At 38.5% G+C, this 23287-nt stretch overlaps 4 protein-coding genes across 4 annotated transcripts; 2 read left to right on the forward strand and 2 right to left on the reverse strand.

The window, feature by feature from the left end:
- Positions 1 to 7: 7 nt before the first annotated feature.
- LOC111261342 (uncharacterized) lies at positions 8 to 2430 on the reverse strand. Its single transcript, XM_022834766.2, has 3 exons — positions 1537 to 2430; positions 1253 to 1367; positions 8 to 598 (listed from the first exon to the last, which is right to left on the reverse strand). Exons 1-3 carry the CDS (start codon positions 1668 to 1670, stop codon positions 89 to 91), a joined length of 759 nt encoding a protein of 252 aa, XP_022690501.1. The 5' UTR covers positions 1671 to 2430; the 3' UTR covers positions 8 to 88.
- Positions 2431 to 2683: 253 nt separating this feature from the next.
- On the forward strand, positions 2684 to 9242 carry LOC111261348 (synaptosomal-associated protein 29). Its single transcript, XM_022834780.1, has 5 exons — positions 2684 to 3068; positions 3214 to 3446; positions 6874 to 6978; positions 7267 to 7527; positions 7810 to 9242. Exons 2-5 carry the CDS (start codon positions 3363 to 3365, stop codon positions 8176 to 8178), a joined length of 819 nt encoding a protein of 272 aa, XP_022690515.1. The 5' UTR covers positions 2684 to 3068; positions 3214 to 3362; the 3' UTR covers positions 8179 to 9242.
- Positions 9243 to 9775: 533 nt separating this feature from the next.
- On the reverse strand, positions 9776 to 18928 carry LOC111261343 (nuclear pore complex protein Nup107). The gene is made up of 14 exons (XM_022834767.2): positions 18717 to 18928; positions 17443 to 17563; positions 16789 to 16899; positions 15597 to 15835; positions 15286 to 15476; positions 14656 to 14933; positions 13967 to 14273; positions 13368 to 13627; positions 12687 to 12998; positions 12084 to 12298; positions 11725 to 11850; positions 11319 to 11429; positions 10752 to 10994; positions 9776 to 10523 (listed from the first exon to the last, which is right to left on the reverse strand). Exons 2-14 carry the CDS (start codon positions 17558 to 17560, stop codon positions 10311 to 10313), a joined length of 2724 nt encoding a protein of 907 aa, XP_022690502.1. The 5' UTR covers positions 17561 to 17563; positions 18717 to 18928; the 3' UTR covers positions 9776 to 10310.
- A 468-nt stretch (positions 18929 to 19396) lies between these two features.
- On the forward strand, positions 19397 to 22956 carry Cdc45 (cell division cycle protein 45). The gene is made up of 4 exons (XM_022834768.2): positions 19397 to 19504; positions 19678 to 20133; positions 20995 to 21766; positions 22216 to 22956. Exons 2-4 carry the CDS (start codon positions 19789 to 19791, stop codon positions 22737 to 22739), a joined length of 1641 nt encoding a protein of 546 aa, XP_022690503.1. The 5' UTR covers positions 19397 to 19504; positions 19678 to 19788; the 3' UTR covers positions 22740 to 22956.
- Positions 22957 to 23287: the final 331 nt, after the last annotated feature.

Here is a 23287-nt window from a genome sequence, read left to right on the forward strand (position 1 = left end):
ATTCATCAAGAAACATTCAATATTAATTGCATTTGTCGAGATGCTTCTATCTCTTTCTTTTTGTATTTTCCTACGTACACCTACAGGTTTAGGAACACGACACTGTCGGCAAGTGTTGTATTAGCTGCAGCCAGACACCAGGGCTCTCCTTATCCGACGTGTCGGCATTTTCATTGATTCGTCTACGCTCACCATCTTGTCGCAGACAGAAAACGGTACGACATTTGGCGCGACTTACTGGCAAGCCCGCGCGTCGTTCGAAACCCTCCACATCAAACGCTTCGGCTGTCGCCGATAATCGAGTACCGGCCGAATTTGCTGACATCACCTCGCCACATTCGTCTGTTCGTATCGACGGAAGGTCGCTAGAGGAGAACGTCCGTATGGATGGTCGCGGAATGAGTCGGACGAATAGGAAACTCTTGGAAAACTTTGGACTTGGCAGATCTGCAGCGCAAACTGCGCGAAAAATCTTTATAATCGAATCTCGTAAGGCAGAGTCACAGCGCGGGGTATTGTCATCCCATAACGCTGGATGCATACAAATGTGTGTGGCTGTCTGGGCCAGAGGAACTGTCGACCCCTGCAGAAGGACCACCTGTAAGAACGGAAAAATATGTGAGAACGTCAAGAAAACTTAAAAAAAACATGGCAGAGATGTAAATATGCGTCAATAAAAATTGAACAGGTTTTGTAATTCGAAAACAGACCTTGATACAGGTGTCTAATGATTAGGTGCTAACATCGAACGAAACAAACACAACACAATTTAACTTTAACCTGACGATGATTATCCTATATATCTTATTACATCATATTATATAGGTAGTGACATACATATTTCAAAAGAAGATTTCACAGCTGTGTGCGTCATAAAATGGCTTTAATCAAAACATTTAATTAAATGTTTCATTGGCGAAGAATTTCCACCATAAAGCAAAAGTGAAGCTCAGTCTTTAGCTTCTTTGATGGCTTCTCTGTGTCTCTTTAGTCAAACCTATAAGATACACTATTTGGTTTAATTAAACAAGTACTGTACTCGTGACGAGCATTCTCAGGAGAAAGCTATGCGTTATTCTTGCTTTTGAACTATATAGATATTAAATACTGCTTAAATTGAATCGTAAAAAATTCTAGTGCTGTTCTCATCATACTTGTTATGCTGTCACATTAGAGCTATGTACTATTATGTATTAACGAAACTAGTTATTATGCAAAAGCGCCCACATACATAAAAGGATAGGGCACTCACCTCCGCGAGGGTTCCCGATGACGCGAGACGTTCGACAGACTGAAGAATGTTCCTCAGTCTTTCAAAATCTTTTCTATTTCGAGGCGTCAATTCGTCTTGCACGAGGTTCAGATGCCTAAGGAACAGATAAAGGTTCAATTAGATGCTGTCTTAGAAATAGGTAGATGATAATGTACAGAATATGGAATCTGCCATTCTTTCAAACGACGATTCTAGCGAAACTGCTAGTTTTAACTGCATTTTTTGATATTATTTGACGGTTGATTAGTGACACCATAACTCACTTGACAGGTAAGTCGAGATGACACGTCCGATATAGTAGATCTTCTAACAAGCTTGTTACAGCACGGCCAAACTCATTAAAGCACAGACCTTCGTGAAGATCTACTACAAGCTCTTTTTCCTGACGTTCTAACATATCTTAACGCACTTCCTTTATGCTTAGGTGGTACTCAAGAGTTTGCAATTTCTTGCAATACACTTGTTGAGACACCGAAGGCAAACCTTTTACCTTTATAACTTTTTTTTTACTGACTATAAACTTCGATTAAATGCGCTTGATTGAACCGGGTGCACAAGTTCGATCTCTCAAGAAGTTAGAACAACAAAAAAATAATTTATAAGCAGCTGACAGAGAAAAATATTGTGTAATATTGTAACGGACTTCACGTGCTAACGGGTCTTCAACAGCTCAGACTACAGATAAACGCGGTGACTAATAATCTCCAGCAGAAAAATGTTCCGTTAGAGTTGGACCCGCGAGAGTACGCCGTCGACTCAATATTCGTTTGACTAGGCTTCAGTTTTGAACTGAACCGAGCACTTTTTTAATTTTATAGAAACTACAATAAACGAGTTGAACAAGGTCAGTGTAATTTGGGCAATAGGAACAGTTACTCAAAACAAAGGAACCTATACTGCTGTTCATTCTCTCAATGGAAATTCATAACAGCTTTCACTGAATCTCTGAACACAAACAAAACGGGGAAGGAGGCTTCGTTGGACAGACCAGTAGCCGTTGATCTGGGACGGGGTTGAACCGTGCGTACTGCCGCATTGAAATAACAACAACAAATTTTTCTCTGTATTTGCTTACATAACCAACAAAAAAATAATTTATCAACATTATTCTTTTCTTTCAGCGATATTAATGAAGCATTTTGTATAAAGTTTGGCGAATCGCCGCAGTGTACAATCGAGAAATACGTATTTGGCTTATCTCCAGCCTCTTCAGTTGTATTTAGTCCCGTGGCACTCTGTTTTGGCGCCAGGATTATTCCGCCAATATTTTCAAAGCCGCCGATCACCATTAAACAATATGTCTCCATCATTGTATTCACTCTTTCCCAAAGTACCACAATCAAGTGGTACTCACTGTTAAGTGAACGTACTAAGGTAGCTCACAAATCAAGGAAACGGTTGGCTAATAGCAGTAGCGAGCGAATGATAATATTGTCGTTCTGCTCTGTCTGTCGCACGCACTTTGTCCGTCCTTTAGAATTAAGCCTTCTTCTCTTACCACCAAATACTCTCCGCTCCATCCGCGAGAGACAGAGAGGTGGTTAGCTGCTGTGTGATTCATCCTCTTAACCATCGAATCGAGTTCGTGATTACATCTGGCAAGCGTGATTAGTGCGCTGTAGGACCTTGTAGCAGCTGGTGATCCCAGGAAGACCCTTGCAGGTGAAAGCTGGCGACGCTAATTAGTGTTAGCTGTTCGCCTAGGTGACCAGCAATTTCAAGAATATACGTGAGGAGCCCTGCTGTGTAGTCTGGAAATGCAGTAAAGTAGCAAGTATTGTATTCTCAAAAAAATGTAAGTGATATAGCTCAAGGTTGGGGGTACGTTTTCTTCTTCCATACCTGGCTGGACCAAAAAAGTTTCGGGGCATTTGCCAATAGAAGAGTCGAGTTTTCACTACAACCTGTGCCTTGTCTCTATTCGGTTTCGTCGTTGGTAGGGCGAGTACTACATTTCACTAGTCGGCAATATCGAGAATTAATTGGCACAAAGTTTCATGGTTACAAGCTCGTTGTGCCTAGTCAACTGCGAACGCTATTACTAAATGAACTCTTGTTGCAAGTGAACAAAAACACGGCCGAAATCAAAATGTCGTACGAAACAAACAAGAATCCGTTCTTTGATCCGGATGAAGACGTTACAGATGAGACTTTCCTCAGCTATCGAAATCCGGTAAGTGAATAAAATAAGCATCGATATAAATCAAACTTTTCGAAGTGACTGCGCACTAAATCGGTTGGTTCAATACCGAATGTATTTTTACGTATCTGTGGGTGTACACAGGGCGGGTATTTCTCGAACGTAATTGCTTACTTATGAACGAAATCGAAGGTTGAAGGGAAGTAGCTTTTCAAGAAGATACTTTAAAGGGCTACGAAAAACAGGTGGTAGCAAAACAAGTTGAAAATAAATCTTTCAACCGATCCATAGTCGTTAAATCCATAGTCGATATCAAGTTCAGAGTGACTAGCAAACAGATTCTTAGTACGACAAACAAAAACAGCTGAACAGTGACATAGAAGTTTGAAACCTCCAATTATGTTGTAATCGATCAGATCTTAGACGGGTTAGGTATATGGATTAGCAGGAAAGTAGTAGACAACGACGCTTCCTCACAAGGAAGTGGACACCTTTCGATACAAATAATAGATAATAAAGCATATCGGTTCGTAGACGCGTACTGGCCAAAAGTTAGTAAATATCTTTACTCTCATCCGAATAATATTGCATTTTATGATAAAACAATTCTCTACGCTATTATAACAGGACAAAAGTCGGTCTAAAGTAAATGGTCGCGGCTAAGCTTTGATCCAGTGTGATTTAGAGTAACATCATCAAGCAGTAAGACTGCAGTTACGCTGACATTACGTGGACTATATTATGGAAGCGTTTGAGCTTTTGCTGCGGGACTATACAGCGAAGCTGTTAAAACATTTGCGGCGGTATCATTGTCGAAGTAACTAAGTTAATTGAAGTTATATGGGATTTTATGAAAGAGCCACGTAACGCCTGACGTAAATACTGGTCTCAGTCAGCGCGTTCTGTTATTACTGAAATACAGCGCAAGTATTGAGAATATTAATTGTACTTAATTAAACTTTAGCTTTTCAATTAAGCCATTGTTATTGTTACATTACAAGTCAAATGTTTAACTATGTTTATAGCTTTTATAGACATGAGTAATTTATGTGTCCGTCGTTAAATTACACGACCTTAGCTTAGCAATTTGATATATACCAGATTGGCTATATTTTAATCTGGTAGTAATGAAATGGACCAGCTGAACTTGTAAAGAGCGCGAAGTATCAGTCTTTAATTACAAATAGGATCCTCTTAATGGTACAAATCGTTTTCTGATAATAATGAATCCAATATTGATTGCTAATAGTGCCATTCTCGCTCCGTATTTACTTTAGAAATTAGTATGGAATTATCAGAACATTTTATAGGTGAGGCGTAGTACGTCGAAAAGCTGCCCGTGGGTCTGACGTATAATCCGTTACAAAATAGCCTTTCCAGCGATAAAACAGGTAACGCTACTGACCGCTAAATAGTAGACAAGACCAATTACTGACAGTTATCGCCAGTATGGGTGATCATTCACATACAATGAAATGGGCTAACTTCACTGTAAAATATTGGGTAATACCAATATTCAAATTATTGTTCACTTTAATACGCATGAGCTTATAAAATTACAGCGTTATATGCTAAGTTAGAAAAATAACAGTTGAACATATTTTCTGTAAATATATAGGATGACGCAGAGGACAAAAGGGCTTATTATCTTAATACAACACCTATTGAATGTTAATCTTTTTAAAGCAATCACAGGCGGAAAAGGCTTGGGAAGGAGGAGTTGCTTGCAGTTTTGTTTTACTGCAAACTAATCGGCCTTTGTCGATAGTAGCTTTTGTTTCAGTCGTCAATTGATGAACTGCTATGATAAGATTCGTAGAAACTAGCAGTTTCTAAGCTACACAATGGAAATATTAAGAACCAAATCACGCACAAAATCACATATCAGTTCTAATGAATATCACACTAAGGGAAAAATTCCGCATAGAAATGACTCTACCACTTTTTTTTAATTAAGCATGTCTATAGAAGTTTGGAAAAATTCATTTTTCATTTAGAAATGCGATTGTGAGAAGCAATTTTACGGCAGTAGTTAAGCAAGGCGCACTAATTTACGGTACTTGCCATACAGATCGGACGATTCTAATACCATTTTTTGCAAATATATATATATATTTAGGTATAAAGTCAATGTGTGCCCATCGAGTTTGGGCACCAGCTATGGGTAGATGAAAAATCAGCTAGTTGACTTCGAGCTACGGTTTGTAGTTATATGGGCACTCATACAGTGCAGATGCTTTTCCTAAACGAATTTAATTAAGCAGCTGGAATGTTAGTTGCTACAAAACAACTTGAGCAAAATTTGTGATGTTGTTGGATTAAGTGATTCACCTCGATTAGTTATTGCGTCATAACGCCCACCACAATCGTATCTAGTGTGTATCTTTGGCATCTGGTTGTGGATTTCGATTGATAAAAGTTGTTTAGTTACACAAAGAGTCATTGAACTACTGCGAACTTTAGTCGGCGCTATTTGCTGCAGGGCGACTTGCGCTCGCTAGCGGTCGGCGTTAACATCTCAAATTAAAAAAAAAAAATGATCGCGGTCACTGTTAGTGCCGTGTAAACATCAGGTACAACACAGAAGGAAATGGCTAACGCATCACTTGTACTATCGATACTAGGACGACTAAAACTGCCGTTATTCTTGTGCCGTAAAGCATATCGTCTATCTGTTTCATCCGAAACTTGTATTACAAGCGAGCGTTACATTAAATAAATATTAAAAGCTGGATATGGTGACTTATAAGGTTATATATTTCAACGATTGTGCGCGGCTTGTTGTTCGAAGACGAAGCTTCTCTTAGTGATCAGATGGTTATGGGCTGCAGTATGTGTAAATGACTCGAAGGTCACTTCTTGAAAAAGATGTCATATTTGAAACGTTTTTTTCAGAGTACCAACCGAACTCTTGTAAACCACCGTTTCTTTGTTTTTCACCTATGATCTATTTTTCTTTAACATTGCCCATAGTCCAATAAGCACGTTTCGTCCATAAGTAAAAAGGTAGATGTTAAACATCGTTGAAGTGGCCTTCTTAGCAGATATAACCGATTGCAATATTGCTTGTCAGATAGAGGGATGCAAACAAAAGCCGCTTGTCGATTTTGCTTGTAATCCATTTAAAAATAAGTACTGTAATTATGATTATCAGTAGCTTTGTGTTAATACGGTTTTTGTATTCGTCTAGGCTACTAGTGGCAATTTGATCTAGAGAGGTACTCATTATCAAGCAATTTCCGTGTAGAATTTATCATCAACGCATTGCAGCGTCAATTATTGTTGGCAATAATAGCGATAGTGGTAAAAAATGAAAATAAACAGTGACGTTTTAGCTCTAAGCTATCGTCAGCGATTTCTCAAGAACTGTGTGTGAATGGATCCATTCGTTCCGCAAGCATGGAAATAAGAGACAACCTCAAAGCTCCCATGAAATTCTCCCTTTTTTTAATGTTGGCAGAACCGCGTTCTCGAGGAACGGTTGTTGAAGGAAAGACGTCAATTGGAAGATCAAGTCCTGAAAAGTTCGAGTTCTGCTATACGCGCTATGCTCGAAGCTGAGGAGGTAAATATACCAATTTTTTGTTCCCTTGTTTCGTTATAAACTTTGAATGTATGTATACAAAAATGTTTCCTTTATCCTTTCACCTTGTTTTTAGTGCTACTTAGTAAAGCGAAAAAGGGCGGTATTTGGAAATGGGAAACTAGGCTCTTCAATTTTTCTGCATTTAAGCCGAAGCGCCTGCATAAAATGATAGGTGATTCTAGAATGGCTCCCTCTACAAACAAAGTGACAAAATTGAACTGAACGATAGTGACAACTTGTTTTTATTGAATCGACGTGTATTTGCAGATTGGAACAAACACAGCGGAAAAGCTGGTACACCAGGGAGAACAGCTGCGTAAGGTGGATCGAAATTTGGACGACCTTAACAGTATGACAAAGATTACGCAGAAACATCTAACAGCTATGAAAAGCGTGTTTACCGGATTCAAAAGCTATTTTGGACGCTCGAGCACCGCCGATGGTAGTGGAAGTACGAATAGTCAAACAGCGACGTCGCCTGAGAGCGAATCATCACAGAAAAATGGGCTGTTGAAAATTGTGACTCAGGTGTGTCAATTTTGAAGCAATGTTTAATGGCAGTACCGAATATAAAGCTTGAAACCCTAATCTAGGTATGTTGATTCAAAGGAAAAGAACTTTATGATATTCTGCAACATGAAAGGAACAGTATGGAAACGGATTTTCTATAAGTTTAATTATTATTAAAAAAATTAAACATAGCGCTGTCTAAACAATTTTATCTAAAAAACTATCGGATTTTTTTCTATCTTTTTTTATATATATATATGTTTGTTGAGTGCCTTTTACAACGGCATGAGTTCATTGCAGTTTCGCAACGACTCGGAGATGGGAAAGGCTCGGAATAATCAGCATTTGCGTGCGCGCAATCTCAACGACACGTCCGGTTTTGGAGCAGCCTTCGATGACGATGATGATGACAACGCTGACGCGAATAACGGCGGCTCCTTCAGAACTGCGTCTGCCATGACCCGCTCGCAAATGGTTGAAAAGAAACTGGAGGCCGACTTCTTAGAGATTAGCCAAGGCCTAACAAGATTGACATTACTGGCCAGTGGTCTGAATACAGAGTTAGATGACCAACTCAGCCTTCTCGATAATATCGCTTGCAAGACTGATCTGGCTGAAGGTACAATCGCCTTCCAGAACAACCAGATGAACCGGCTACTTAAGAAATAGGTGATTCTTTAGATCTTTCAACGATTACGTGACTAACACGAATGTGTTGATAGCTATATTATTGAGCCGCATGTATGCAAAAAAATGATTTAATTACACACGGGCCATACTCGTTTTCATGCCTTTACCATTGTAGGCGAGAACGATTGCAATTCCGACAACACATCAGCATTAAGAATAGCATAAATAGCGACACAAAAGTTGAGTGATTATCTATGAATACGTATCACGACTTAGTTGTTTGATACATATAGTAATAAATGGGTGTGTCATTTTAACTTTTAGCAGGTTGAACATGTTATCAAAGGTGTCTGAAAAAACGAACCTGTGATGTGTATGGAGAGGAATAAATAAAAACAATGCATAGTGTCGTGATTAGGCTAAATATCAATTTTTAAGGGTAAAATTTGCGTGAACTGTCAGGGGCAACCGGTAGAACAGGTACGGTATAACATCCTTCAGTTATTTTAATTACCTGCACCGCCAGCTAGAAACAAAAAGGTGATCCTGCTGTAATTCTAGTCGGTGCAAGAAATATATGTATTGTACCATTGTACCGAGGTCCAGCTTTACTTTCCTTCTAAGAGAGACACTGGTGGGTATGCTGGCAACAAAGCTTAAATCTAAAATTATCCGAATTTTTTCCTTTCATTTAACTATATTTCTGTAGTTATAGTTTGGAACTAGGTTAAAATAATGTTTATGAGTGTGTTTATATTGACTAGACTTAACAAATCAGCAGTGTTATCACCTCATATGCATGTGTTCTATATAATAAAGATTACCTATACCACTTGAACAGATACAGTGTGTTAGGTATGCTAGGTAAAGACTAGTGTGTGACACTAATGGTCATATGAGGGAAGTTGAAAGGAAGATGACTGATAAATAGAACGATTTAGCAAGCCATACATAAGGTCAATTGCAGTTTGATATTACTGCTGAAGGTGGTCAAGAACAGATAAGTAAAAAACGTATTGACAAGCAGCCGGCCGACTAATTGTTGTAAATTGAATGAACGAAATAAATTTCGTGCGCCCTAGGAATAATTACTGAGGTATACAGACGTCTGTATTAAATTTATCGACATATTAGGTACTAATGATTTTTAAGGAAATCGAGATTTAATCATGAGGTAAATGAAGAAAAATTCTAAGCGTATTGCTTACACGTAGTAATTAATTTATTCAGAATGACCTCCATAGGCGAAAGGGTGCATTTTTTGTTTATTAAATATATTTTAATTAAATATATTTTTTTATACGTGTGTTTATTATAGTATTAGATTAGCATATATAAGAATCTATATTGCAATGTCATAGATGGAAAATAACGACTGTGTCCGCATAACCACTGTTTTATATTCATTCCCGTTAAAAGATTCGCTATCTGTAAAACGATGGAAACTATTTCACATAATTTAAGCCTATGGACAATAACGGGATTAATAGTTATACATTTATTATCATGATACATTATTATTATATTATTATTACTATTATCAAGAGCGAAAGAAAGTGTAAATTCGTATTAAAGGAGTTGTTCTAGTTGAGAGACTTTCTGCGAGAAATATACATACATTGAATAATCACTGAGATCGAAAGCATTGCGTGGAAAGGTAATTGTTTTATTTATGTACGAATATCTGGGGTCATGCCAGGATGTTGCATGACTCATTTCACATTGTTGCTAAATATAGGAGAACTATACAATTCTGCTTATAAACGTCGTGAACTACAATAACTTCCACTGAACTAAGATTATCCACATATTCAGGGTCCTCATAAATAACTCGAGTATGATGCAGTAATACCTCTGCAAATGATTTTATATAGTTGCATATGCAAAATGCAGAGTTTATAATATTATTATCTACGTTATCAAGAAATATTTTTCTATCTGAAAGTTAATTTTCTTTGTTGTCGTCATGGGCTACAACCGAACGCTCGTTACTGGCAGCAAAGAGACTGCACGTTCAGGTTTCTAAATAGAGAAAAAATTTCTACTTGAGCACAAGTAATCAGCGGAAACTAAGAATGTTCCTTTCTATATATAGAAATCACACTTGAAGGGCATCACGGACTCCGCGGAAAACGATGGGTCATCACCATAGACTGCAGTATTAAAACCGGTTATTGGTCTTCGAGGCCGTAGGGATCGACTTTACCAAGCATCTTAAGCAGCTCGACGGAGCTTTCTTGTATTTTCATAAGAAGCGCAGCCATATCTTCCTTCGAGAATTCTTTGTACAGGCATAGAGCTTCACCGGCTACAAGGTTTGCGATGTCAATTGCTTCAGCGTACCGCCCAGTCCCATGAAGGACCGTATGTAATAATGAAACCACCTATAACGTTAAACAGAACAGGAAAGGAACTATTACATATAAATCTCAAATTCATACCTATTTGAACGTCTGTAAATAAAATTAAAGTACAATAATTTGGGCTGTAGAATGACACCTGACTAGTGGTGGTCTCAAGAACAAAATGACCTTCTTCATCCCGACTATCGGTCCTAAGAACAAGATAACCAGGCTTTCAAGTCCGATTAAGTTCAGCTATACATCACGGACCTCTGGTAAGCAGAGCCTCCTCAGAGCGCGAAGTTCTTCAGTTCGTCTCGTCTCTTGGTTTAGGACAGACTGATCGCTATCATCGGGGACATCCTCCTCGCAAGGGTCCTGCAGGAAGCCTCCATCTTGATAGCTTAAGATATTGTACAAATGAGTTGATGTCCGCTCACAGAGGCCATTCAGAACCGTTTGCCATGACTCCAATTTTGACTCGAGTGTCTTCCTCGCGAACTCGGCCGTAAGCTAAAACAACAACAGAAGCAAAAGAATCGTAAGTACGGCAAAACTCTATAAATTACATAAGATAGCAACATGTGCTATGCAGTTTGTTTAAAAAAAATAAACATTTAGTCATAGACACTACTAAGAAACAAGAACGTCTTAGCTTTTTTTTTAACTATACACTGATTAAAATCACTTTGCTTTTATGATACTAGTGCAATTCGTCCGGCTGTTTGATTCCACTTATACTATATACTAGTATAAAAAAACCTTACTACGTTGTGTAATAAATTTGGTAACAAGTATGTATACCTAAATGCTTTTAAAGTCATTTGTATTACTTACCTGTCTTCTGGCGTCTGACGTATCTCCAACGGCAATGTCGGCCCTTTGGGGCCGATTTCTATGGAAATGTTCGAACCACTCAGTAAAGCTATGGTGCGCTTCAATGTAGACCTGAACACGTTAAGGGCATGTATAATAATATAGGGATGCGTTGTCAAATATAGCGGCACGTAAAAAAGATATCGCATGCCATATCTACCAGTAACGGCAGGTATATATCCCGGTTAAAGCTGTCTTTTATCAAATAGATTTCACATAGCACTTCTAAAGATAGAAAGCCTCTTAATTAACGCCTGTGAGAATTTAATTATTCCGAGACATACGGTAGAAAAGAGGTAACTGATACTAAGAAATAAATATTAGGCTTTGATTGAGCAATATTGTCTTATATGTACTTTTCTCTGACCTGAAAACAGAAATATTCTTTGAGGGCATTTTTACACTTGATCGGATCGATCTGGTCACTTGTCGTGCTCTCGACGTCGTCTACGTCATCCATTTCCTCTGAGCTGTCCATGGTACCACGGGAAACCTGCAAACAGAACCAAACTTGTAAACACTGAAGGCGGTTTATGACAGAAAATTATCCCCTTTTGAGAGTGTAAGAAGACTCATACCCACAGCCTTCTAAACTTCAGTTGTCCACAAAAACCTGTTATTTACTATATAAAAAAATCAATTGTGTGTGTGTGTATATATGAAAATGCCTTGAACGCGTTGTGTTTTGGCTTTAAACACAAGCATTCCAAGCCGTTACGAACGTACCGACGACCGAGTTCTGCTTCTGCGCACCGATGAAGCGTCTCTAGCGTCCCGGTTCCTGTCCTGGTTTCGATCAACAACAAAAAGTGCTAACTCTCTAGCCCCATCAGTAGGAACAAGAGCAATTAATTTGCGTGCCACTTGTAGCCTTCGAGCTAGCACTGCTGAGCGAAGGGCGCTATTTACGTATTGCAGGCCTAACAGCGAATGGCCACGTTCTGAAAAGTCGACGATAGTTCATTATTGTAATATAAGAAAATCCTTTCGGTAAAATGCACTATATAAACACCTCATTTGCGTTACAGTAAAAATATGTGCAAGTACTAGAATTGCGATAGCATATGTCCAGCATACTGTGTCCCGTGATGACGTCTCTAATGTTGTATCATTGAAAATCTGTATGTAAAGATATGGATAGAATTTCGCAACAGATACTACACTCTAATTCTCAATGATTGTACATACGTGCAGCTGTCTCTGTTAAGACTAGTATCGAAACATATCATAGCGCCGGCGCATCAGTTCGACCCGTTTACATTTAACTACTAGCAAATTCAAATTAAGGTAGCAATCTGTGCGTTAAGCCACTTTTTACGTTCAACTCACGCGCAAAAAGCCATTTCAATGCGTCCATCTTTTGCAAGTCGTCGTCGTTGATCTCATTTGCGTTACCCGTGGCCGATTGGTTTTCTTGATGAATAATTTCGTATACGAACTTCGTTAGGTAATCGTAAATATCAATCTCCTCGCGTTGGGCAGCCTCAATAATGGCTCTTCGCTGAGTATCTGCCGGATTTTTTAGCGTTCGTAATAAGTTGATATAGCATTGTTCACGCAGAAGACCGGGAAGGTGAAGTACGTATTTAGGCACAACGTCATAAACAGCCTCAAAAATTAGGCGATCTACGTAAAATGCCACTGTAAGAAAACCATTCACAAAATACTGTTAGGACTATTTACAGCAGTCCGTTGAGGCTCTTCTAAAACCTCTATGTAATCTGTATAATTTTGTACTTAATTTCATCACTAATGCCACGCTCCGCCAACTCGAACGGAAGCAGAAGGGAGCTCAATACCGCATCGGAACACCGTTGCCTAACGAATAGATATATGGAAGTCATGTATGATTCTGTTTGTTTCTCGTGGCAAGTTATTAATTAGTGCTCAAAAGCTCACGCAATTAAATCATAAAACGAAAAATTCATAGTGAAACGCTTTTACATGTAGATATACGTTAAAAAACAGACAAGAAATATTTCTGTAGCAGTGGAATGAAGGCGTTTTTACCTATGTAATTGACTGGATCGTTGACAACATTCGATTTTCCACCACTATCTTGCCGGTGATAGCGTAAGAATAAAGCCAAATTGGCCATAAGACGAAGCTGATGCGCGGGCTTTTGTCCTGCCCGACTGTCCTCTTCAGCAAGTTTTGTGCAGCTGTCAAACATCATCTTCAGTAAACCCTCAGCGTCCTGTAGAATTAGGAATTTATGAAGCTGCCGAAAAAACTCGCCGGCATTCAGCTCGGGACGATTTTCGAGGGTTCTGCAAGTCGAAAATTGGTTGTTGGTTTAGTTGCAACCTATAAGGAGTGCATAAGACATTTTCAATAAATGCGAACGCCTTCTTTACAAAATAAAATACCTAGAACATAATCGATTGGAATAGGGGTAATAATATAAAAATGATCTCAACACGCTTGCGTTAGATTGGAACATTTGCCCACTGATCGTTAAATGAGTTCATTTTGAAACGATCACAAATAAGCCTCATCTTCTAATACAATCTGTTTAGTTTAAAAAAATCATAAAGTATATATTTTATTCAGTGGCATAAATGCTCAGTACTCATATTAGATAGTACTATTAAGAATGGTTGCAGTACCTCAAAACATGATCAATAGTTTCATTTTCCTTTGGGTATTCTTCCGGAAGGCGCCCGATGTCAGCTCCTCGTGAATTTCTTAAATGTAGCTCGATAGCAACATCGACCATGACTTTAAGGTGAGCCCATAGATGATCTTCCCAGTCCGTACAAAGAGGAAGAAGCGCCTCTAAACACCCACTCAATGCAGCGAAAATCGCTTTTTCGGCTGGATTTACGCGGTCGTCTGCTAACTTCTTCCATACAACAGTCTTCCAGACATCGCGGTAAGGGTTGCCTTCGTCCGGCAGAAGATTGCCTTCTTCATCTGTAATCATTAAAGAGACACCACACCGATTAATAATAATTATTAAATTTTCCCTATTTGCTACGTTAAAAATACCTCGTGACTTATCAAAAAAGATCCATAAGTTTATATAAGTGCTCATAAATTCAATTCATAGTTACCTTACATGACATGCAATATACACAAAGCGATCAGAACAAATTTCTTGCCGTCAAGTTGAGAAAAACATGTTTATCGTTCCTATATATTAACAACGTGCAAGTATTAACTAATCTGGCTTTTTTCCAACTAAAAAAATAAATTTGCCGTGTGCACATCAATGTTAATCCGTATATTTTTGGTTTCCTGCCATTCCTTACTGAGTCTGTTACTTCGTTTCCATCTGTCGCAACTGTCAACGTACCTCGAATGTTACCTCTGAACGCTTTCCAACCTTCCATGCCCGCCGCTAGCATAAAGTAGCCTTGATCTATGGCTAACTTCTGGGCTTCCGTCGGTTTTCCGGCACGTACCAGCTCAAACACGCAGCGGAAAAATCTCTGTTCATCCTCGGTGTCTTGCTCGTGCAAAACCCGTCGTTGTCGAATTGGCGCGTCTGGATCGAGTTCGGTTATGATGTCGCAATTTGCTTGATTTTTGAGTATTGCGTGTCGCGTACATTCATACATAAAGCCATTGTCCCTAACGAATCAAATATGATGGAAATCTCCGTGTAGTTAAATTGGAGATGTCATATATAATACAATATGATAAATATCGTACGTCTCTACTAGTATATATACAACACAACAAAATGAGCATCTATTAGCATTGCGTTGACTAACGTTATTTCAAGTAACTAGAAATTACGTTGTATATTCAGTGTACTATTTATGGTGAAATGAACAACAACCTTTCTACTAGTGAAGCTGGTGTACCACGCTAAGTTTATCGGCATATAGGTACACAAATAAGCAAACACAGTGTAATACACTTTGATGAAGTTTACATTGGCTTTTTTCCTTTTGCCCTACATCATGGTTGCGATACTTACTTATAGGCGTGTAATGAAGCCGTTTTTGATGCACATTTCTCTTCGGCGTAGCGATGCTCCAACCAGTCGACTAGAGTCTGAATCTTCCGGAAGTCAAATGAAGAATCGAAAAGCTCTTCAATCTCTTCAGCATCCGAAGCTGGCAAACGCAGCTCTGCCGTTTCTTCCATATTTGTTATAGAGTCATTTCCCTGAGGGTCGGTTGATTTATGAAGAGCCGCACAAACAAAACGATTATTCAAGCTTCATTAAACAACGCTTAACACCATGAAATTTTCAAAGACTTCCGGTGAAATATAAAGGCTGCCTACCTGTCCGGCAGCGAGAAAAGCCCATACAAGCTTCCAGGTGAATTTTTCGTTGTGAAAAAACTCGATAAGCTCACGAATCTCGCCAGCACCTACGGGTCGATTAGCTACCAGGTCCCGCAATCGTTTTTCAAAATCCTCGCTCAGTGTCGTGTATCTCTTCACGAGTGGCTCTGGATCAATCAAAAACGTCTCGTTGCGACCCATTGAGTGCAGCGCTTCACTGAATTCCAAATGCACTTCTACGAATATAGAATGGAAAAAGCACAATATTCGTACTTTATTAAGCGTAAATTGTAAGAGTATTAACGATTTGCTCTTTTATAATTACTGTACATGAAACATATATATGCAAAGTACGGCACCCGAATCGGAACCAACGTCGGCGGACTGATTGTTGTAAGCGACATATGTTTATTTTCCGCGGTCGGTTTTACAAAAGTTTCTTTTTGGAACAAAGCAACGAAAATTTTGAATTGATGCTGTAACTGCGGCGAATGGTGATTTTCTTGAATGAATACAACCGATAGAAATGACACTTCAAGCAAATGTAAAAAAATATTAAAAGATATGTTGTTATCTACTAAATACAATCTTCAAAACAAACCAAGAGAAAAAGTTCTTATTTAGGCGCTATCTTCTCTATACATAAAGGCAGCAATTTGGCAATTATGATCAGACATCCCATAAGCTACTGAAGTTCTAAAAGGCTGAAATTGTTACTACTACGGAGATTTTCCGAAGGGGCTAAATCTGTTATCATCAATATGCAATATATTTTTGTGAATGGAAAGCGATGTCTGTGGTATGGTTGAGCTCAATTTAGAGCGCATCATGCGCAAAGAATAGTATTTGAGATAACCAAACGCTCCTGTAGATCAATCCAATGACTTGTCATAACCTCTTTGCCTAATCCTATTTTTTCACAACAGCTCTTTGATAATAGAACTTTTTAAGCCTTTCTGAATGCTCTTAATAGATGTATATTCGTTTTTATCTCAACCATATAACATCTTATCACTAACAAGATTCAATAAGTTTTAAGCTTTTGCACCCAAAAAGAACGAAACTACTACTGTCCGTTCTAAACATGCGGATCCTAAGCGGACTGTTTCGTGATAAAATTCACTGTAACATCACCATTATCCTTTACCCTAATATTACCTATGTAGATTTACTACAGTGTCGGACCTACCTTGCGAAACCGGTGGCAACTGTGGCGTGGCTTGACCGCGACCTGTTGTATTCATCAGAGTATTGTTCGCATTCTGGTCAACGATCCAACTCGGCAACAACAGGGTAACATCTAGTAAAAAATAAAAATAAATAAGAGAAACATTCTTTATTATCATGCGTATATCATGCCGAATAAAACATGCAAGCTGCACTTTTTAGAGAATATAGGGACTGAGGCTTTGGTCGCATCGGCCCATTGATAGCACACCCTATCTTTGAAATGAAACTAAAGGTAAACGATTGCGAATTAAAATCGAGTATATAGATTGAGGCAAAACTCTCTAAACTGTTGGAAAAAAGTCTGTTGGCAGTTTAAAAAATAACAGACTTTGGTTAAAAAAATTTTGCCCTACCCTTTATTCAGCACTTAATGGTATTATATGATCGTTTATCTCTGACCTATATACGTTTATATATATAGATGTATACTTTGACTTAGCACTCATTTTGACTCAGTACTTAGATAACACTGATGTTTTTGCTTGAATTTATAACTGGCTCCTTGATGGGAGGTTGCCCCGAAGTCGGAATGTTGTAAACGTTATTACGGTAACACACAACTGAAATGTGTAATGCTTAAATGGGCAAACAGCGTTCTTTAATTTGGTCGCACCGTTAATAGATGAGTTGACAAGCAAAGGATCGCTGGGTTGAGCTTCTCGGCTAACTGTCGCAGACTCGAAGAGTACCGAATATACAGAACGATCTCCTTCAGGGCTGTGGGTTGTCATGGCCTGGAAAAACGACAACAGATTGATAGAACCAATTACCTCAATTAACGAAACTGATTTTGTCTACTATATATATATATATATAAAAAATAACTGAATGTCATTATTTTTGATAAAGCGGAGGATTGTTAATTCTGTCTTCCCGTATGGCGACGTCTATATCCGCATTTTATGTAGAATACATCTCACAAAATATTTATGATTTACAGTAACTTGAAAAAGTATATCAAAATTCAAATATTGCAAAAGGTGACAATCAGCGTAAGTTCCAATTCTGTGCTTATAAAAAGAATGCACAGCTCCTTTTTATAATACTAACTAAATTTAATTCGTCAGATTTCAGCAGATCGGTAACACAAATAGAAGAAACGATGCAATCTCGCGTGTGTATTTCGATACCTGTCCTAAAAGCGGTTTGAAATGGACGCGATTTCCTATATTCTAAAAGTATTCCAATATTTTATTTATAGTATTTCAGTATGCTATAATGAATAATAATAATAAGCTATCGTTGCCTCCTATCTACCGCTTCTGGTTGTTCTATTTGCTGAACTAATCTAAAAATTCTTTTACCAACGTCTGTCACGTTTTTTTGTATATGACATTATAGTTGCTCCAGTCGCAGCTTAAACAGGGAAATCCATCTAGTGACAAGCACAAGATAGCACGCGAACTCAAAAGACCGAAATTTAAACAGCGTACAAACTCAAGTTGCCATATTAAGCGCTTAATATTTCATGCCTATATCAAAGAAACAAGAAACATGTAAGTAGATGCTTCCTATAAAAAAAGCGGGTCAGGGACCATCATCTAAAATATCTCATAAAGCATTTCATAAATTTTAATACATTATTCCTAAACCGAATATTATGAAGAGATCAGACAGCGTCCTTAAACGGTCGAAACCTCATCACGGACATTTATCATATATAGGCCGACTAAAGAGGACTGCTGTATGAATTCCTAATTTTTGTAATAGCGTCAAAAGAGTAATAGTACTCCTTTCAAGAGTATCTGCCTGTCATAACTCTGCGTTCTGGCGAAATCTAACTGAAAACTTCTCAGTACAGCCCGATATATTTATGGCAGAATGTTCACATGTGTCTGTGGAATAGTAATTTTCATAAAACATTCATTAAACCGGGTCTTCACTTACGATTCCTTTTTTGTGTTTATTCGTTGCTTAAGACAACATCCACGGTCACTGGTAATGATACGTCCTGTGTCAACGAATGATTTTGTTTCGAATATTATGCATGAATCAGAGAAACATTTGAACGTCTTTCACCTACGGGAAAGCAGACGGGAGCACTAGCGATAAATTCCGCGCAAATCAGCACCGTTGCAGGGCCGGCTCGTCTTTGTTTACAACTGAATATTAACCGATGATGAGATGATCTTTATTTGTTGTGTAAGTATGCCTTAAAAATGTGCGCGCTATAAATTCACTTTCAAAGCGTTTTCTCTCCTGAATGATTTCCACATTTAAACTTTTCTGGAAACACTACTGCCAAGTTAGCCGGAGATAGATTAGAACTAGACTATCAAAGTCATCCTTGAGGGAGGCTCTCGATGTTATCCACTTTAAGCCTTCTTCCTATCATGTACACTCTATTTGATTATTAATACAAATGTGCAAATGACTTTTAAAGTTCTTTAGTAAGAAAAAAATTACTTAGTGGCCTATGATTGCACAACAAGCAGAAAAAACACGTCTACTTCTTTCTTTGCTAATTGTTACCTAGTATATACTGCGCATCCATTGCTGTTTAGATCCTAGAGTAAACACAAAGTTTAGCAGCACTCCGGGGAACGCTCTTCTTTACTCAGCGTGAGAGAGAGCCGTGTCGGCTGCGGGTAATCCTTAATGGCGCCAAACTGTCATCTGTGTGCAAAATACGTCCAAAATTTTGCGGATTGGCGAAGTGGCCCTACTTCAGGAAGGTAGTAAATACCCTTTTTTCCATTCAATAGATGTAAATGGTACATTACTTTTGCAGCCGAACAGTAAATGTTTCGTTTTACTTAACTTTGATGAAGATATGTTAGAAAAGAAAACGTATTGCATAGAGGTTTTATTTTTTGCGTCCTTATGTTTGTTATCCCCATGCAATCAGCATCTCTATGTGTCATGCTATAATCTGGTGGACACATTGATGCATATGTGTTGTACGCTGTGAAGAGGCTGCCAAGTCAGGTTGCCCAACAGACGGTGTTAGCGGTCGGCGATGTTCGTACAAGACCTAAAAACGGAATTTTACGAGCTACTGCTCAATGAGCGGGTATTAGTACTGTGTGGTGGCGACGTGGATTCGTTAGCCTCGTGCAAAATTCTTCAGTACTTATTTCAGTGTGATAACGTCCTCTACACGTTGGTGTCTGTTACTCGAAAAGAAGATATTACTGACGCCCTCAATAAACATGGAGAGACTGGAAAATACGTCGTGATGTTAAACTGTGGAGGAACCTTTGACATTATCGAGGAGTGCAAGCCAAAAAATGAAAAGCTAATTTTCTTTATCGCTGACGCGCATCGTCCGTTCAGCGTTTACAACGTGTACAACAATTCGCAGGTATGTTAGGTTAAGTATGTTGTGTAGAGTCTTATTTTTTTAGGATACTCCTTATGAGATTGAAAATCGGCTCAAGTTTTCTATACGACGGACCACACTTCTTGTTTTATTGGCGAAACCATATGATCAGTTTTTTTTGTGAAGCAAAAGTGGCGAAAAGAAATAACATAGTACGTAATTTTATGCGTTTTACTAGACTAGATTGACTTGGAGTTGAATTGTATAGTAATGGTTAGTTAGGATTCTTCTAATACGATAAAAAAAGGTTATTTAAAAAGCGTTTTCATAACAATAAAAAACCTACTTTGAAAAGTATTTTGAAACCTGTCGAAATGGCCCTGTACCGTTGTGGTATAACTAAGGGCAACCAATATATTGAGGTAGGCACTAAGATGAAATTTTTACTGCAGTAATGAGCTATAGTAGTCAGAGCGTTGATCGAACTGTGGCAGCTATTTCAATGATACCGCGCTTGTATCTTAGTGGTAGATGTAATGACTAGAGCTTCGTTCTATTATAAAAAATCTAATTATTTCGTTCGCTAATTATTGCCTGTCTCGAATTAAAGAAGCACTAATCGCTTGATTCAGTGGTATAATTAGTCTAGCGGCAACAAGAGCAGGTGTTAAGTACGATTCTGTCTTGCTTTTTCGATTCGATTCATGTAAATGACTCATTGAAGTAATTCGTCTTAGGATGATCTCTATTATCTATGTATGTTATAAGATTAATACACATAAGCCAAAATTATATGTTCACCATACATATTTCTGCCAAAGCACTTACTTCACGAAAGCTGCTGCAGGAATAAATTGTATCCCAGTAAGGATAATACCAATTCTTTGATTCTATTTACATTAGGTACGAATTTTGAGTCGTCTTGAAGACGAAAATGTACCCAACTTCGACGATATCTTTCGTGATGACATGGACTCAGAGGAGGAAGACGAGGCTGGTGGTGATTTTGAAGCAAGTGTTGAGCGCCGCAGACAGAAGCGGCTTTGGGTAGAAAATCGCAGCCGTCTGCTCTTTGAATACACCCAGTTCAATTATTTTGGAAAGGCGACAGCGCTCCTTATCTTTGAGCTATGTTGGAAGATGTCGCGAGATTCTACAGAGATCCTATGGTACGCTATCGTTGGCCTCAGTGATCAACTGGCGCATCGTCGAGTGGAGTCGGATAAATATGTTACCGAGTGTGGGCTACTTCAGGGCCATATGTCGAGATATGACCAGTTATATGATCAGAACAGTGCCGATTCGAATATCAATACTGTGAAGCTGTCATTTGGCCGTGAATTAAACCTCACCTTCTTACGTCACTGGACGCTTCTTGACTCGATGCGACATACCGTCCATGTTGCGTGCCGATTTCGTCTGTGGACCGTGAAAGGACAGAAAAAACTGCACGAATTTATGGCGGAACTTGGGGTGCCACTGAACGAATGCCGGCAGAAGTTTGCCTCAATGGATATTGAAATTCGGAGTTCTGTCAAGGAGTGGATTTTTAAACTTGCCGATAAGTACAACCTGGACGAAATTGATTTTGGCTGCTTTACGGCAAACCTTGGCTACAAACATAGATTCAATGCGATGGACGTCGTTAATGCTGTGCACACGTTAATCGATGAAGGTTGGAAAAATTGATTCGTAAATCATCTATTGTTTCGAGCTTTCTATTTTATATTTTTCTATTTCTATTTTATTCCTTTACTCACTCGTTTTCGATCCTTATATATTTTGTTGTCTTTCTTTCCAGTTTTTAGTTATTTTTCCTATAACAGCTGCACATTGGAGTATCCCTTGCCATTTATCTATTTTAACAGACCTCCTGCATCACAGACCAGTTAAATATATCACCGCATAATCAAAGTCATACCTGTCAAATATTAAAGAGATAAAAATGATATCATTTCACACAAACCAGTGTCTTTAACCCAGTCATATCACAAGAACATCTGTAGCCGAATGTATGCCTGTAAATAAATTTACCATAACCCAAGACAAGCGATCAACTTAAGCGTAAGATAAAATATCTCTTTTTTTAACACTGAATATTCATGATCTTTTTTCCGCTTAAAGGTGATTTCTTCCGCGCTTTGGATGCCCTTTCGTGGTCCCGCGTTGAAATACTTGACAAAGGCATTGAGCTATCAAAAACGAAAGTGATGTCAATTTTTCAACAGGTACAAACATTTTTGGAAACACGACAAATCGTATCAACCGGCAGTTACCTGTACGCCGTACTACAAGAGAGCACGCCTAATTCGAAAATTTTCGGAAGGCCTGGCGCGCTTGAGGACCTGGCCTATTTTTTGCAAACGGCATACGTTAGCACTTCACGGACTCGAAAGTCACATACGCTTCCCATGGTTGTCGCGGCTCCCTCAAGTGTACCAGATCACCAGGGCTACAGCCTTGTGGTCGGCATACCTCCATTGGCCGAAACATCATCACGGAATCTTTTCGCGCAGGTTTTCGCGCAGGCAGCTGTACGTTGCGAGGCTGCCACAGTGAAGACAGCTTACCTCCAGGAAAACTTCGTTCTCGTCCAGAGCGAGCACTCTCAAAGGTTCTTCGAAGCGATTTTTGACCTGCTTTGTTAGCGCACAGTGCTAGACAAGACCATATTATAGCTGGCTAGGCATATTAAATTGTAGTGAAAGGCAAACAAATCCAACCTCAAGTGATTTGAGAATTTAAACAACTTTGACATTTCTACAGAGACCAATAAATGATTATACGACATGTATAAGATTGTAGTATTATTGTACATGAAAAAGGTGTGGGTAATAAATACACGATTGGAACGGTGGCTATGTATACGAATTATTTTTAATGATATTGATCAATGAAATTGTGAATATAAATATTGAGTTCAAGCAACAATAATATCTTTTACACATTTATCTTAGCTTTGTGATTTTTGTTAACAATTGTTTAGCCAGATACAGGCCAACCGATAGTTGGTCAAAGAAGAAAGTTAGCGTTGAAATATGCATTTGATATACTGAATACAGATTGCATTTTAAAATTATTTCGATAGTCACATAAAGGAGCTATAACCGGCCGTAGTAAAAGCTACAAATTATTTTTTACCAGGAACTAAACGTATTAGAGGGATGTTATAAGTCGGTTATATTCTGTTTTTATT

The sequence above is a fragment of the Varroa jacobsoni genome, unplaced genomic scaffold (assembly GCF_002532875.2).
Source record: "Varroa jacobsoni isolate VJ856 unplaced genomic scaffold, vjacob_1.0 scaffold_548, whole genome shotgun sequence".
Classification (NCBI taxonomy): domain Eukaryota; kingdom Metazoa; phylum Arthropoda; class Arachnida; order Mesostigmata; family Varroidae; genus Varroa; species Varroa jacobsoni.

What these genes read in the sequence shown, in the direction of transcription:
- LOC111261342 (XM_022834766.2), bottom strand. Translation starts at nt 1,670, where the DNA reads ATGTTAGAACGTCAGGAAAAAGAGCTTGTAGTAGATCTTCACGAAGGT. An exon ending in CATCTCGACTTACCTGTCAA is followed by an intron (nt 1,368 to 1,536) that starts GTGAGTTATGGT and finishes TCTGTTCCTTAG; the next exon opens with GCATCTGAACCTCGTGCAAG. An exon ending in CATCGGGAACCCTCGCGGAG is followed by an intron (nt 599 to 1,252) that starts GTGAGTGCCCTA and finishes CCGTTCTTACAG; the next exon opens with GTGGTCCTTCTGCAGGGGTC.
- LOC111261348 (XM_022834780.1), top strand. Translation starts at nt 3,363, where the DNA reads ATGTCGTACGAAACAAACAAGAATCCGTTCTTTGATCCGGATGAAGAC. An exon ending in CTATGCTCGAAGCTGAGGAG is followed by an intron (nt 6,979 to 7,266) that starts GTAAATATACCA and finishes GTGTATTTGCAG; the next exon opens with ATTGGAACAAACACAGCGGA. An exon ending in TGTTGAAAATTGTGACTCAG is followed by an intron (nt 7,528 to 7,809) that starts GTGTGTCAATTT and finishes AGTTCATTGCAG; the next exon opens with TTTCGCAACGACTCGGAGAT.
- LOC111261343 (XM_022834767.2), bottom strand. Translation starts at nt 17,560, where the DNA reads ATGACAACCCACAGCCCTGAAGGAGATCGTTCTGTATATTCGGTACTC. An exon ending in TGTCAACTCATCTATTAACG is followed by an intron (nt 16,900 to 17,442) that starts GTGCGACCAAAT and finishes ATTTTTTACTAG; the next exon opens with ATGTTACCCTGTTGTTGCCG. An exon ending in CGTCAGACGCCAGAAGACAG is followed by an intron (nt 10,995 to 11,318) that starts GTAAGTAATACA and finishes TTGTTGTTTTAG; the next exon opens with CTTACGGCCGAGTTCGCGAG.
- Cdc45 (XM_022834768.2), top strand. Translation starts at nt 19,789, where the DNA reads ATGTTCGTACAAGACCTAAAAACGGAATTTTACGAGCTACTGCTCAAT. An exon ending in ACGTGTACAACAATTCGCAG is followed by an intron (nt 20,134 to 20,994) that starts GTATGTTAGGTT and finishes TATTTACATTAG; the next exon opens with GTACGAATTTTGAGTCGTCT. An exon ending in GCACACGTTAATCGATGAAG is followed by an intron (nt 21,767 to 22,215) that starts GTTGGAAAAATT and finishes TTCCGCTTAAAG; the next exon opens with GTGATTTCTTCCGCGCTTTG.